Raw genomic sequence first — 16,139 nt, 5'->3', positions numbered from 1 at the left:
TCAAATGTGTACGGAACCTGCTTTGATGGCACTGACTATTACAACTGCACTTGACTTCCGGGCTTCATTGGAACATATTGTCAAAATAGTATGTGAACTTGCAAATATAGGGGATGTTGAGTGACATGAGAATGCTTAATCTTTTATTTCTAAACATAAAAAGAGTAGGATTGTTTATACTAAGGTTGCTGAAAGCACATTTGATTTACCATGATAAGTGCATTTGATTGATGACTTAAAGTTGCAGTGCAAAAAAAATATCAGATCAAATTTGTGACTATAAATCCTGCATTCAAACAAAAGTAGTTCATGATTTGAAAGGAATATTTCAAAGAGTATGCCGGGAGAAAGTATGTAGTTGTATTTTTTGCTATTGTTAATATCTAAGATCTAATCCAATTCTCTTTTATTTATTTTTAACCCTTTGTGTGCCATGTCATATGGAGGAGAATAACAAAATTAGCATAGTGTGATAGTAAATCTGCATCCTCTCTCTAGGGAAATGAAATGCTAATATCTACAGAGTTTTTAGTTAAAGTGTACATAGCATTTCTTGAATTCCTGCTGGCCTTTTCTAAAGAAATGCTTTATGAAACAAATTAAGCAAAGCTGGTAGTATGATATTGCTGCTGATTGCATACAGTTTGCTGATGGTAATAATAATATGTTTATTAAGACAAATCACAATTAATATGAAGGTTGTCTGGATCTTTCAGAAGATGTGAAGGGAATGTTTCGTTCAAGGCCATCGTAATTGAGATTGGTAGTCTGATTGCAGAGTAAAAATACTATTTTAATGATTGTTGTTAGAGTGTGTCAGATGGAGGAAAAATATTTAGAAAGGGGCTGCTGTTTAACTATTCCTATATACTGCAACTATTTCAGTCTGTCCTGCTGGTACTTTTGGAGATTACTGTATGAAGAACTGTACATGTGTGGATGGTGCTAACTGCAGTAACGTTGATGGGAGCTGCAGTTGTGAGCCAGCATTTGAGCGAGCAGTTTGTGACAGAAGTAAGTGAACTTGTTGGTATTGTGATGGCTAAATTTAAAGAGAATTTAGAGAAGTAGATACGCATGATCATGATGAATGTCATAAAAAATATTCAAATGTGAATTAATTGAATTGAATTACACATGTGTGTGTCTTATTTTCCATTTACATCCAAACTTAACTCTGTATATGCAACACAACAATCTCCCTGTGCCACATTATATTTAAAATGGTTTGTATTTATAATATGGCATAGATATTCCAAACTGTTTCTAGTACAAGGTTAATCTATACCAGTGTTGAAATGGTTGCCATGGAGGTAATCAAGACCAAAAATGGGTAATTTTGCAAAGCTGTTATTTTTAAAGCTATCCTTCCGTCAAGTGTTGCCTGTTGTTTTATGCAAAATTGCACATGTGGCAAATGAGCAACTGTGCAGAGAGGCGAAGAAAGTAACCAAGTGTTAATGGTACATCACACTCAAATCCATGCATTATAGGGAAAGTCCAACCTGGTTTTAAGTTGGTTTTGATAGAAGCCGATAAACAAGAGAAACAAGTAAGTGAATGTTCGAGCAAAAAAGTTAAGTAAAATAAAAATATAAATGTTTGAAGGTGTGATCAATCAAACACAAATTGGCATATTACGAGCTCCCCTCTCATCTGCCCTATACTAATACATTCACCCTAAATATAATGTATGCAATTTTTTTTTTTTATACAAGCTCTGTATGAAAAAAATCTATTCCAACATCAATAACTAAGAAAATTTAAATTCATGAGATTTTCTGTACAGAGCAAATTGGAGAGAAGCTCGCAAGATACGTCATCGTGTTGCTAATTTGTGTTTAACTGATGACAACTTCGGATATTCGTAACTTTCCTATTATTTAATCAGAATTTGCTCTAACTTTAACTGATTTGTTTCTCTCACATTTCTTTTTTAATTGAAACCCACTTTAATATGAGGGTGGACTTCCCCTTTAAAGTATACATGTGCATATACTGTGCATGTAACTACATATCGTCGCTGTTTTCACAAAGTGACGGTAGTGAAAAAAAATTGCATTCACTTTGCGTTACGATTTTCCTCACTACCGTCACTTCGTGAAAACAAGGACGATATGTCCACTGAGTGTTGCTGAATTAAAGTTGCTCACATAATGCTCACTAGGAATCTATTGAACATATAGACCGTTTTGCTTACTTTTCTGGCTTAAAATTTCATGCCGTACAAGAAGACCGTAATTTGTAATAAGTACCCTAACCATGACTTGGTACTTTCATTCTTGCAGGCGAGGTTAAAGTCACAGCCAACCGCCCATCTAACGATACAATATCAAAGGGCAACGACTTTACACTAGCTTGTCAGGTAAATCTCGCAGGGATAGACCTGGATGAGGTTGCCAGCTACAGAGATAGTGACAAACTCCCGGATACAACTGATTTGGAATACAGGGTAGACAGCAACCCTGACATGGGAATGTACTACATCACCATCCGGGGAGCCGGTGCAGAAGATACAGGGGCCTACCGCTGCACTGCTGTGACAAAAGGAGAACGGTTTATTTCATCGAGCGAAGACATTTTACTTGATGTAGTCGGTGAGTAGCAAGAAAAGTTGATGAACGTGTAGAAACAAACCATACATGCATACAGAATTGTCATACAAATCGAAAATGTCACTATCCGGTCGATTTGTACATGTAACGTACATCCAAAAAGTATTTTTTTATTAGTTAGATGAAGTACATGCAGATTTCTGATATTCTCTCTTTAATATTCTATGTAAATGTATGAACACCATACATAAATTAAATGGGCATTTGTTACAAGTCCCAAATAAAGGCATTTTGAAACCTATAGACAGTTTGCAAAGAAAAGTAGTGTGAGCTGATGTGTTAAAAATTGTTGTAGATATATTTTGCAATTAACATTCAGATTGTTCTGAGAGTTCAGCATTGCAAGTGGTATTGACCAGATTGTACTGTTGCCCGTTACTTGTTGTACTTTGGATGCCCACCTCGGTTTCATGGAATTTTTTATGCTGCACTGCTCCTTTCAGTTCTTGGTAAAATTGACGATGACCTCAGCAGATCTAAGGATTATGTCCAACTAAACGGAACGGCAAGTCTCAACTGTACCGTGTTCTCGAGCAGTGAAACAAGCATAGCATGGGAGCGGAATGGGGTGCAACTAGTGGATGGTATGAACAGGACTAGCATTGAACCAAGCCAAGAAATGGAAACAGGAAGGACGTATTTCTTCAGCGTGCTCAAGATATCTGACATTACCCAAGAAGAAGATGGAATTTATAAGTGCTTGGCTTTTAACGGAGCTGGGATTATGACTGACAGCGAGATTTTTAATATCTTTGTCCAAGGTAAGAGTGAAAGTATATGTCTTCCATATCAACTTTTTAACTCCTTTTCTTTTCTTTGATTGATGTTCTTTGACTATTGATACAGATACCCAATGAAATCATTAGATTCAATTACAATATATGCCCTCTCAACTGTTTCTTTATCGCCACTCCCTTAATTTGGGAGCTTTTTAGCCGGTTGCTATTTTCCAGGTATTCTTGTTTGTGTCACTTTTTTCAGTTTAGTTTCTTTTATTTCATATGAAGAAAAAAAAACAATACATTAACAAAACTTAGCATATTTACAAAATTGATATTCCTGAACAATAAAGACATCTACATAGCGTAAGTTTGTATGGTATTTACACTAAATAATTTCGAATAAGACCTCGATGAAGTTACTTTGTACAGAGATAGTGTCAAACTCCCGTGTAGGGAATACAGGGTAGATAGCAACCCTGACATTAGACCGAATTTTTCTGTCTCTTTCGTTCGTTAGCCTCTGATTTGGGTAGGGTCGGCTCTCTCTTTAGAGACAGAACAGGCCCATACGCTTTAGTGTTCACGTTCGGTGTAACGTTTCTTTACACCAAGTTGGCAAAACTACCGGCCAAATTCCATATTTCACAGGATGCATATCCGGTGCATCTTATTTTGACAATTAGGTATAGGCTTAACTACTTCGGTTCCACTAACCAACTTGACTGAAATAATCCGTTTAATGGTCCTTTTTTAGGAAATTATGGGTCAAAATCGACATCCATGATAAAAATCTTGCAGCGGTAGTTTAAACTCTCGCTGCGCAGACGTCATCTAAATCTCAGCCCTTCTAGTCTACGCCGAAGGCAAAATGATTATAACGGAAAAACTGTGCATGTCATTACGAACTCGTAGCTCGTGCAGTTTTTCCTTCCTAATGTAACAGAGAATGACGTCAGAACTACAAGAATAAGAACAAGAAATATACAAGATATGAACGAGAAGTACATGGACATGACTATTGTTTATCAAAACCCTTCATCCTGTTCTGAATTCGATGTTGACGATTATCTTTTTCCTGGTGTCACATCAGCAGACACCGATCAACATGTTAATGTTGCAGCGGTAGTTTAAACTCTCGCTGCGCAGACGTCATCTAAATCTCAGCCCTTCTAGTCTACGCCGAAGGCAAAATGATTATAACGGAAAAACTGTGCATTTCATTACGAACTCGTAGCTCGTGCAGTTTTTCCTTCCTAATGTAACAGAGAATGACGTCAGAACTATAAGAAGAGCGAGAAATATACAAGATATAGACCAGAAGTACATGGACATGACTATTGTTTATCAAAACCCTTCATCCGGTTCTGAATTCGATGTTGACGGTTATCTTTTTCCTGGTGTCACATCAGCAGACACCGATCAAGATGTTGATGGCTATCTTATCCCAAGCGTTACGGCCTCCAAAAGTAAAGTTATCCCGAATATCAGAGCAAAATCAACTGGTTTACCCGATATTGACAATAATCGAAGTTTGAAAGGAACACTACAACCCAGCAGACAAGATGGAATTCATGAATACATAGACATCAAGTCTGTTTATCACGAGCCCCCAGGAGTTACAGACATAGACACCGATGGGTATCTTTTACCGGGTGTTACAGGTTTAGGAAACGAAATTTCTGTGAATGTGACTGGTGTCCAACGGTATTACAAGAATGCAAGTGTCAGCAAAGAACCGAAACATACTCGAGGAAATTACACTCACGAGTATATGGATATCAACTCAGATACGGATGTAGACATAGGCACGGATCCAGCGGTAATAACTCAAGGATCCCCGACAAACTATCCATATGTGAAAGATGTAGGACATGCCTCCGTAACAAAAGACAGTGACTATGCAACATGAATACATGGACATGATAACTGTTTATGAAGAGCCTTCCGCAGGTAAAGACAATTATCCTGACTGTAATCAAGATTCTACAATCTCAACACATATGCTAGAGTCTCGACGAATGCTAACAAGGCAGTAACCGGCGTCCCACTTGGTGATGACAAACACGAAGTGCCCAGGTCATCGCCATATATGCAATACGATATTATTCCTGATTACACCAACATCACAACTGCTTAGTACTAGGTCACATATCACGCGGTACACCGATGCAAGACGAAGTAGCCACATATTTGTTCTCGTTTTAAAGAATCACAGAATCAATCTGTATGCAGAGATGTAAAGGGAATTAGACGTTACGTCTTCATAACAAAAACGCCACGGTTTTTTCACGTCATATATGAACGTTCCTTCGAAGAGAAAGCCACATCAATGAGGGACATAGTTCTTGATATTGCAATTTCTTTTAGATACCAACATTGAGAAGTTTTAAAATTATAATGCCCAAACCCGAATGTTGTACGGACTTTAAAATATGAGAAGAAATTTAAATGGATGAGGATCATTAATATGTCTACATAGAAAATATGGAATTTTAGAAGAACACTAATAAAGGAAAGACATGGAAGATGTATTCTGAAAATATGGGTGATCGGATACTTTGGTAGTGATGCACTCACTATGATGTACTCAAAGAAGTGTACTTTTTTGCTTAACGATGCAAATATGCTAAACATATTGTTAGAAATTAAGTTAATCCAATGAAATTATAATCGTGAGATTGTAACGCCTATAGGTTAATTGCTGATAATATCGAATTAAAACTAGATGGAATTTTGACTGCGCGCAGTCGAAAATGATGCCTCCGCCATAGAGCAATTTAAACAAGTTTGGAGTTTAAATCTCCAGTGGTTCTTGAGATATCATGATAACAATCTCAATGTATGGAATTTCATAAGTTGACCTCTGTGACCCTTGACCTTTGACCTACGTGCTCCAAAATCTAATCAGATTGTCTTCCTATGGTGATACACACTATCATTAAGTTTGAAGTTTAAATCTCCAGTGGTTCTTGAGATATTATGATATGGTGATACATACTATCATTAAGTTTGAAGTGAAAATTCTCCAGTGGTTCTTGAGATATCGCGATAACGATCTCAATGTATGGAATTTCATAAGTTGACCTCTGTGACCCTTGACCTTTGACCTACGTGCTCCAAAATCTAATCAGATTGTCTTCCTATGGTGATACACACTATCATTAAGTTTGAAGTTTAAATCTCCAGCGGTTCTTGAGATATTATGATAACAATCTCAATGTATGGAATTTCATAAGTTGACCTCTGTGACCCTTGACCTTTGACCTACGTGCTCCAAAATCTAATCAGATCGTCTTCCTATGGTGATACATACTATCCTTAAGTTTGAAGTTTTTACATCTCCAGTGGTTCTTGAGATATCATGATAACAATCTCAATGTATGGAATTTCATAAGTTGACCTCTATGACCCTTGAACTTTGACCTACGTGCTCCAAAATGTAATCAGATTGTTTTCCTATAGTGATACACACTATCACTAAGTTTGAAGTTTAAATCTCCAGTGGTTCTTGAGATATCATGATAACAATCTCAATGTATGGAATTTCATAAGTTGACCTCTGTGACCCTTGACCTTTGACATACGTGCTCCAAAATCTAATCAGATCGTCTTCCTATGGTGATACATACTATCCTTAAGTTTGAAGTTTAAATATCAAATGGTTCTTGAGATATCGCGCTAACAAACTCAATACAAGGAATTTCATAAGTTGACCTCTGTGACCTGTGACCTTTGACCTACGTACTCCAAAATCTAATCAGATCGTCTTCCTATGGTGATAAATACTATTCCCGAGTCTTAAGTTTAAATCTTAAATGGTTCTTGAGATATTGTGATAACGGTCAAACGGGACGGACGTACGGACGTACGGACGTACGGACGGACAACCCGAAAACATGATGCCTCCGGCACCACCTTCGGTGGCGGAGGCATACAAACGAATAATTTCGAGGCGGCACTAAAAAAGAGCGATGTATATTTATCACCAGCTTCTCTGCATTAGGGGGTGTACGTGTCATGATGCCCTAGTGTTCTCACAAATGAAAACAAAAATCGATGAATGAGAGTGACTTTGCTCTTGTAAATCTAGGGAGGGTTTTGGATAGGATTCCTCTTTTAATCATATTTAGTGGCCATACATGTATGTCAATATTGATTATAGATTATCAGTTCATATGGCTCCGGTTGTCTCATTTTCGCTCGCTGGAACATTACCAGCACAAACCACTGACCTCTACCTCCTGGACGGATCATCGACCATTCCCATTCACTATACGTTACGTACTAAAAGGCTGTATTGTCTGACCGTTCATGAATATTCATGTTTTTGCTTACCTCGGAAAAATGCTTCCTTTTACTAAATGGAAAAATTATGGTGGGGGGTTGGATGAAATGGACTAAATGAACCAAGCAGAAGTGATCTATAATAATTCATGCTTCTTATCCTTCGTATGCTTGACCTATAATCTTAAAATCGCTTGGCAAACTGAGTCCAAAGTTCGACATGTTTCACATGTGTATTATAGGCAATGACGAGCTTGCAACCTATTTTGATCAAATTACGGTGGGTGAACTTTCAAAAGTTAATGAGACATGAGGATTCCAATGAAAGAGCTAGTGATAACGTACGTTAGGGTGGATGTGCTTTTCGTCTAAACAAAACAAAAATGAATTTGTAACGATTTTGGGGGGTAACATTCCATATAGGCTAACATGTTAGGCAGCTGACTCTGACGATAGGGGGCGTTGTGAAATGAGACTAAACGGAGCAATATGTGAATAGTTAACAGCTTTAACAGAAAATTATCTATATCTAAGTGCTTTATCTAAGTTTAAAAACTGTTTAAACCTGAACAAATACATCCGAAATTTAAGAATTTTTCGTTTGATATATATAGGTGGGCTGTATTAACTAACTTCTTTTTCACTATCCACACTTTTTTCGGGACTCTTTGGCGTTTGCTCTCGAGGATTGTGGGCTCAAAAACAGCAACCGTATATGCGTTTTAACCATTAAGTTAGCACTCTTTTTGTCTAAATGTGACATGGCAAAACTCTTCATATTTCAAGCAAAAAATCCTTTCACTCCCGGATTCTCCCCTCACAGATCCATTTAAAGTTCGTCTTGTCAGTGGGTCTAACGACACTGAAGGGAGAGTAGAGGTCATGTACAATGGATCATGGGGAACTATATGTGATACTCGGTGGGATCTAAGAGACGCGAGGGTGGTTTGCAGAATGTTGGGGTTTGATGGAGCCTTGGGCGCACCGGGATCTGCTACGTTTGGTCAGGGCTCTGGGTGTATTCATCTATATGATGTTGGATGTGATGGAACCGAAGATAACCTTGCAGTCTGCGCTCATACAGGAAGTCAACGTTACTCTTGCAACCATACAAGTGATGCAGGCGTTGTTTGTTATTCGGGAGGTAGGTTATTATTTCGTTGTATAGGTTAGCCATTTGAGTAATTATTCTTACCTTTTAGATATATAGGTATATTCCCCTGAGTCGATCATTGAAGTTGGCGGCACGGAAGTGACCTCCGTAAACAAATGAGAATTATGAGAAGATTTTCTTACTCCCGCGTCTCATCTGTATTTTTAAAAATAGTTAAGGGATTGCTCTTCTACAGATATGTCTATTCACGTGTAAGGGGTTCTAGGGAAATTACCCCTGGACAATCTTTCCCCCCCAAAAAAATCACCCCCCCCCCCCCAACAAAAAAAAAAAAGTGCTTTTATTAAAACAAACTTATTATCTGGGTAAACTTCCTCTTTAATGAACATGGTGGTAATTTTCCGGAGGGGTAAATGTCATTGGGGGCTATTATCGTGGTGGAGGAACAATTGTCGTTGGGAAGGGGTAATTGTCCTAGGGAGTAATTTTCAGGGGTGGGGTGGGGGTAAAATTTTCCACAGGGCGGTAATTTCTTTCCCGGGGTGAATGTCCAAGGGGTAATTATCCTGATACGCGTGAAATGCTGCTAACCGATCCATGGACTGGATGTTTTTAAAGGGATAGTTGAGTCCTGTTTTCAGATTTTGATCAAACAAAGATGATTTTGTTATTCAAATATTATGTTCTATAAAAAAGGTATTTTTTGTGGCGCCCTCTGCAACAGAACTCAACTATCCCTTTAAAGAGGGGCACTTGATAACATTTCCCTGTAGGTGTATGTACATTTTATCTGATAAACCTATTCTGCTTTTCATCCTAACCATTCATTAAACACAACAGACCCATTTCATGTTCGTCTTACCAATGGAACCACCGATTCAAAAGGCAGGGTGGAGGTTTTCAATAATGGACGATGGGGAACTATTTGTGATAATAACTGGGATCTAAGAGACGCAAGGGTAGTTTGTAAAATTCTTGGATTTGACGGAGCTTTAGCAGCACCTGGTAGTGCTACGTTTGGTGCCGGAAGCGGTAAAATCTTTGTTGATGACGTTAGATGTAAAGGCTCAGAAGACACCCTTGCTGAGTGCAACCATCGAGGGCTTGGAGTCAATAACTGTGACCATGACAGTGATGCTGGTGTATTTTGTTTTAAAGAAGGTCCGTTGTGTAGTTTTCAAAATTTAGAATGCATATAGATGTCAGCCAAACTGGAGTCATGAAGATGTTACGGAAAGGTAACTAAATAAATATACCTAGCATTGATCATTCGCATGATACTTACGGGTAGGCTCATGTTACCATTACACCGCTTCAGCTCCCTTACTGTAATTGGAAATAGTTTAAACATAATGTACAATCGTACAATGGGATTTCTTTAGTATTTTTTTTCTCGATTAGTAACATTTCAGTGACTGGTGCTCACAAACATATAAATCTTATTCACCACAATTTTCTATGCATGTGCTATCTTTTACGAATATTAATTTTCTTTATAAATCTTATGATAATCTTGTGTAGAGGGTGTTTGTTTGAAGCAAAGTTGATGGCAACTGAATAAATCTTTATCACACACGTTTGTTGATGATAGAATTATCTTCATCTTGACCCTCTAGATCCATTCCAGGTTCGTCTTGTCAATGGATCTAACGATGCTGAAGGAAGAGTAGAGGTAATGTACGATGGATCATGGGGAACTATATGTGATGACTGGTGGGATCTAAAAGACGCGAAGGTAGTTTGCAGAATGCTGGGGTTTAACGAAGCATTGGCTGCACCTATTTCTGCAAGGTTCGGTCAGGGACCTGGCCAAAGTCTTCTGACATATGTTCGTTGTGAGGGAACAGAAGATCACTTGGCAGATTGTTTTCACGCAGGCGTAGGATGTTCTCATTGTAGTCATAGTAGAGATGCTGGCGCCTCTTGCTCCGTGGGAGGTAAGCTTTTCAAATCATGATAGAATAATGAAATTCTGATCGTCATCATTTTCTATCATGGCTGGATAGGCATATGTCGATTGATTTGATTCTTTCCCTACCACTCTAGTGCGGCTTATGCCGAAAGGGAGGGTAGCGTCGCGTCGCGGCGCATGACTTGAACGCGACCATTCGTCCAAAGCCCCCCCCCCCCGGTTTGCCGAAATGGTGCGTTGGGAAGGTCGTGTCGCGTCGAACGCGACCATTCGTCCAAAGGCCCCCCCCCCCCCCCCCCCCCGGTTTGGTCGAAAGGGTGCGTTAACTAGTCTTCCATATCAGTCGTTTATTATAGAATTTACGGAATAGTAATTTAAGTCGTTTATATTCAAATAATCAAGATAGAAACAGATTAAACATTAAATAAAACTAGTTTGTACGTAGTCTTGCAGATCAGGCGTTTATAAGAATTAAATCACAATCAAATAAACCCCAAAAAACACAATCAAATAATTTACTATGATATCTAAAATGTCTAATAAAGGTGATTACCTAGTCTTGCATATCAGTCGTTTATTTATTAAATTAACGAAAAATAGTATCCATTTCTTTCTATGTATGGAATTCAGAACCCCCCCCCCCCCCTCCCCACCGCCCGCCTATTCCTAAAGGGTGCATATTAAGGTGGCAGGCCTACTCCGTTGTTCATCTATTTATTTGTTATTTTATTTGTAAAGACTATTAAGCATGACTAGTTTACATCAAAAAAGAATTCTATACATAGAAAGAAATGGATATTATTTTTATTTGGCCATTTAAAAATATTTATTAAATTCATTAATTGATGTAATTCTTATCATTCTTAACTCATAGCCTGCCATGAGGCTGCATGCACGTTACCTATTGAGTGCCATGTGCGTGCATGGGCGCTTTCGTAATAGCAGTTATTGTTCATGTTCGTTGGGCTGTGCTGTGTGTTTTGCACTCGCGTTAATCAGATTATCTCCAAAACAACCTGGCACAGTGGGGATTAGCCCTGTGGCACGATAAGAGTTAAACGCCTAATCAGATAGACTACGTAAAAACTAGCTTTATTTAATGTTTCATCTGTTTCTATCTTGATTATTTGAATTTAAACGACTTAAATTACTATTCCGTAAATTTTATTATAAACGACTGATGTCGAAGACTACGCACCCTTTCGGCCAAAACGGAGGGGGGCTTTGGACGAATGGTCGCGTTCGACGCAACACAACGCTCCCAACGCACCCTTTCGGCCAAACCGGGGGGGGGGGGGCTTTGGACGAATGGTCCAATGGTTTAAGTCAACGCGCCGCGACGCGACGCTATCCACCTTTCGGCATAAGCCCTCTGTGGTGCTAATGGACAAGAGAATTTCATATTCATAAAAATTGTCAGATTTATTTATGCCCTACAAATTTCTACAAGTGTTCCTGTAGATTAACAGTTTTTTTTTTATAAAGGCGATGTGAGTTCTTGTTAATTTTTTTTTTAAAGGGATAACCTAAAAATGCAATATAAACCCGTTAGTATTATTTTGTTGACATACGAATTTGTCGAAATATCAAGCTGTGGTGAAAGTGCTCATAAGCGAGTATTCCTTACATGTGTTTGTCAATTTTTCACCAAGTATTTCCAACATACCGTTCTATGAAACGGTATGTTTGGAATTGCGTCGATAATCGCTAAATATTTATAAAAGTCATCTTTGATTGGGTCAAAATCCCACCCTGTATTTGTTTGCTATACATTTCAGTTCGACTTGTCAATGGAGCCGATGGATATGAAGGCCGAGTTGAGATACTACACGAAGGGTCTTGGGGGACTGTATGCGACGATTTATGGGACCTGGACGACGCTAAAGTTGTGTGTAGACAGTTGGAATTTGATGGGGCTTTAGCTGCTCTACCCCAATCAAGATTTGGTCAAGGCTCTGGTGATATCTTTCTGGATGGTGTTCAGTGCAATGGAACAGAAACCAACCTTAAAGACTGCAAGCATAAGGGGATAGGTGTTCATTATTGTTACCACAAGGAGGATGCCAGTGTCATATGTAGACATGGAGGTAACACCATAAATCCGTCATTAAAAAAAAAAAAAATGCCAAAAACTACCGGATACATATCGTCCAAAACGAAAAAAAGAGGGCTAAATTATATTTTTTAATCACGGTAATCGAACACCCGGGTAACTTTATTATGCATTCAAAACACAACTTCCCTCAAATATAGCTTGATTTTTTAGTCCGTTACTCGATATTAGGAAAACGACACAAGCATGGAATTGTGGGAAACTTCTGTCTTTTGACTGAGTAAAATAGACATTTTAAAAATTAAATATTAGAACCAAAGAATTTCAAATGAAATAAATTAAATACTGCCACAGGTTTTATGGAAAGATTTAGACCCCTTCTTACGAATAAATTTGTATGCAATGTTTAGGAAATGACACGATTACGAAATAGGCCTGTTTTTAATAAGTTTTTTCTATATGTGACCTCTACATTCTACATTTCCATGAATATTTATCGGTACAATTTTTCTTATTGTTTCGAAACATCTTTTTAGGTTTGACGAATTACTCGGACTTGATCATCGCTGATGAAATACCTTCTACGTACACAACCAAGCTTTTGCAAATCGGACACGAAACTACGATAGTTCCACCAAAAATGCAAGGACAAAACTTCAGCACACCGCGACATCCGCTTTACACGAGTAAAATTGGAAATTTAAAATCAACAGCAGTCCCAATTCTATTGGTTGATTTCAGAATGATAATTTTAATTGGACTGTGTATTTTACTATTAAGCTGCATTCTGATCGCATCACTTGGGTACTGTATTTATAGGTTTAAAAAGAGAATGGCTGCTAGAGATTTAGACACTGACATATATATGGACGTGACGACTATGTCATCAATGCACGCTCTGTCACCTGGTTCCGGTTACCAAGATTTGAACGCTCCACCTAAATTACCAGAAAGACGGAAAAGTGATGTTTTGGGTCACCATTACGAATCAAATATTAAAGTTATAGCAGACAATCATGATGACGATTTAGAAGAGGACCACGGGTATGCGGACATGAAAACCGTTTACCAAGCACCTCAAACGGATAAGGACTTGGACATAGACGGATATCTCCTTCCGAGCACAGAAATACCTTTAAACGATAGACAATCGGTATCAAATAAGAGAAAACCTTCTGATGAAAACACAAGAACGGGGTCATTATCTCAAGGCATAGAGGAAAATATGAAAGACGATTATATGGAAATGCAAACGGTTTACCAAAAGCCGAAAACGGGGACGGACATAGATCTTGATGGATACGTCCTTCCAAACGCAGTGCCTTCATTGAACGATGGTGATACAGTAACATATGAACTAACTCGTGAAAATCATGACAAGGAATCGAACATGGAAATCGCTTGTACCGGAGGTGAAGGGAAGGTCCCTTTACCGCAAGACACAACACAAGAAGAGATACAAGAGTACATGGATATTAAAACTGTTTACCAAAGTCCTGGAACAGGAACCAACACAGATCTCGATGGGTATCTTCTTCCAAGTGCTATGCTAGAGACTGGATCTATCCGGAACAATATCACAGCAGCATCAAATGGACAATCTGATGAAAACAGGGACAATTAATTTTGGAAATGTATTTTAGCGGTACCACATGAGGAAAGAATCTCGGCAAGTCAAGAAAAAGAAAGATCGCAAAGTATTGGCACTAGAAAAGAAGAAGGGAGAGTGTTGTACAAGCAACTATCGGAAGCGAATTCGAAGGGAAGTGCCGAGGTGATATAGGTGTCGTGCAGGATGGATAGACAACATCATGAATTGGGAGGTTGGAATTAGAGTAGCGACGGTGAATACGTGAGAGAGGAGCCGGCGCACAGTGGGCCAGGGAGGAACCAAAGTGCGCCAAAACTAAATTTGGGTGATTTATTTTTTTCATTTTTTGTCTTGCCCAGTTGAAAGGTAATACATAGAGGAGTACCTCAGTGAAATATTTAATTCCGGTATGCACAATAAGGGTATAGATTTACTACTTCAAACAGCAAAATCCTACATATTCACAGTTTTAGTGCAAAAGTGACTTTTTTAAAAAATCTTTTAATTCAACATGAAGTTTTTAAGTTATTGATTTGAAATTGCTCTCACATATTCATGATAGTTCATTTCGTTGAATGAATGGGTTAAAATTAATAGAAACACAATCTTCATGATATATAATAGGGTAATTCACTGAAAAATGGACTAATTATCCATGTTTTTTATAAATCCAGAAGAAATGTTTAGATCTCTACGGTGTACCGCTTAAATTTTAATACCACCATTTTATCTGATGTCTAAGCTTCAAGTTGATACCAAATTTGGCTGCCCGATCTTGCCCGTTGTTATGTTAGAGCCGATTTTCTTGCCACATTGCCCCGAAAAATGTGGGTTTTTGGGGTCCGCGGCTGAATCATGAAGGATTCATGGTCATAAATCACGGCGCGAGGGGGCGCGTAACACTTGTTCTGACACCGCGGACCAAAATAAACACATTTTTCGGGGCAATGTTGCAAGGAAAACGGCTCTAACATAATAACGGGCAGAATCGGGCAGCCAAATCTGGTATCAACTTAAAGCTTAGACATCAGAGAAAATGTTGGTAATAAAATTTAAGCGAAAATCCCTGGAAATCCAAACATTTCCTCTGGATTTATAAAAAACAAGTCCCCAAACATGAGTTTTGGCGCACTTTGGTTCCTCCCTGGCCCACTGTGCGGCGGCCCAGAGGGGGTTATGACATTACGTAGTAGTAGTAGTATGTACTTTAAAGAACGTGATGAAAAATCGAGGATTCCAGTAAACCAATCTAGGAAACAATGTGACAGCTATTTGAATGTACATATGCCATATTGAAGGAGATAAGCATTTATCGATATGGCATCTATGAACCGTTTATTGTTAATTTAGGAGAGAAAAATCTGTCGTACGTAAAACACTAAATGTACCTGAATCAGATTCATGTGCAAAGGTCATGCTGACTAAAAAACCTGCCATGTTAACATCCTCTTGAAATGATTGTCTTATTCATTTTTCAACACAAACATGTTCTTACTACAATTAAACTCATTGTGTTCTTTGTAATTTAGCACATGCAATTTGTATATAACAAGCATCAGATAAAAGAAATAACAACTGAACAAGACCCGAGTGCAGATGCTCCAAATCCGAAATATGCAATAAAGAAATGTCCGATTGGGTTTGATTGGCTCCCAGAATGATTCTGCAAAAGAAAAAGCCACCTAATAGGTTTGTCGAATATATTTGTTGTTGCGTTATGTGTGTTGTTTATATCACTTAAACTGGTCAATACTGAAGCACACACAGTATCAAATTGTTGCCTCATGTACTCTCAATGTATAAATTATATTTTTCTGACAGGAAATGTCTGCAAAAACAAAGGAACGA

The 16,139-nt window shown here is 38.3% G+C and overlaps 1 protein-coding gene across 1 annotated transcript in view; it reads left to right on the top strand.

The window, feature by feature from the left end:
• The first annotated feature begins 337 nt into the window (after positions 1-337).
• LOC578292 (deleted in malignant brain tumors 1 protein-like) overlaps positions 338-16,139 on the top strand; it is a 59,506-nt gene continuing 43,704 nt past the window's right edge. The window contains exons 1-8 of the mRNA XM_030995760.1: positions 338-350; positions 886-1,014; positions 2,289-2,597; positions 3,059-3,376; positions 8,457-8,765; positions 9,576-9,875; positions 10,352-10,549; positions 12,426-12,734. Coding sequence (XP_030851620.1) covers positions 338-350; positions 886-1,014; positions 2,289-2,597; positions 3,059-3,376; positions 8,457-8,765; positions 9,576-9,875; positions 10,352-10,549; positions 12,426-12,734 — 1,885 coding nt within the window. The remainder of the gene's footprint in view (positions 351-885; positions 1,015-2,288; positions 2,598-3,058; positions 3,377-8,456; positions 8,766-9,575; positions 9,876-10,351; positions 10,550-12,425; positions 12,735-16,139) is intronic.

This window comes from Strongylocentrotus purpuratus, unplaced genomic scaffold (genome assembly GCF_000002235.5).
Source record: "Strongylocentrotus purpuratus isolate Spur 01 unplaced genomic scaffold, Spur_5.0 spur5_scaffold_3, whole genome shotgun sequence".
Classification (NCBI taxonomy): Eukaryota; Metazoa; Echinodermata; class Echinoidea; order Camarodonta; family Strongylocentrotidae; genus Strongylocentrotus; species Strongylocentrotus purpuratus.
The sequence above is the reverse complement of the archived record's forward strand: the minus strand, read 5'-3'. Positions and strand labels throughout refer to the sequence as shown.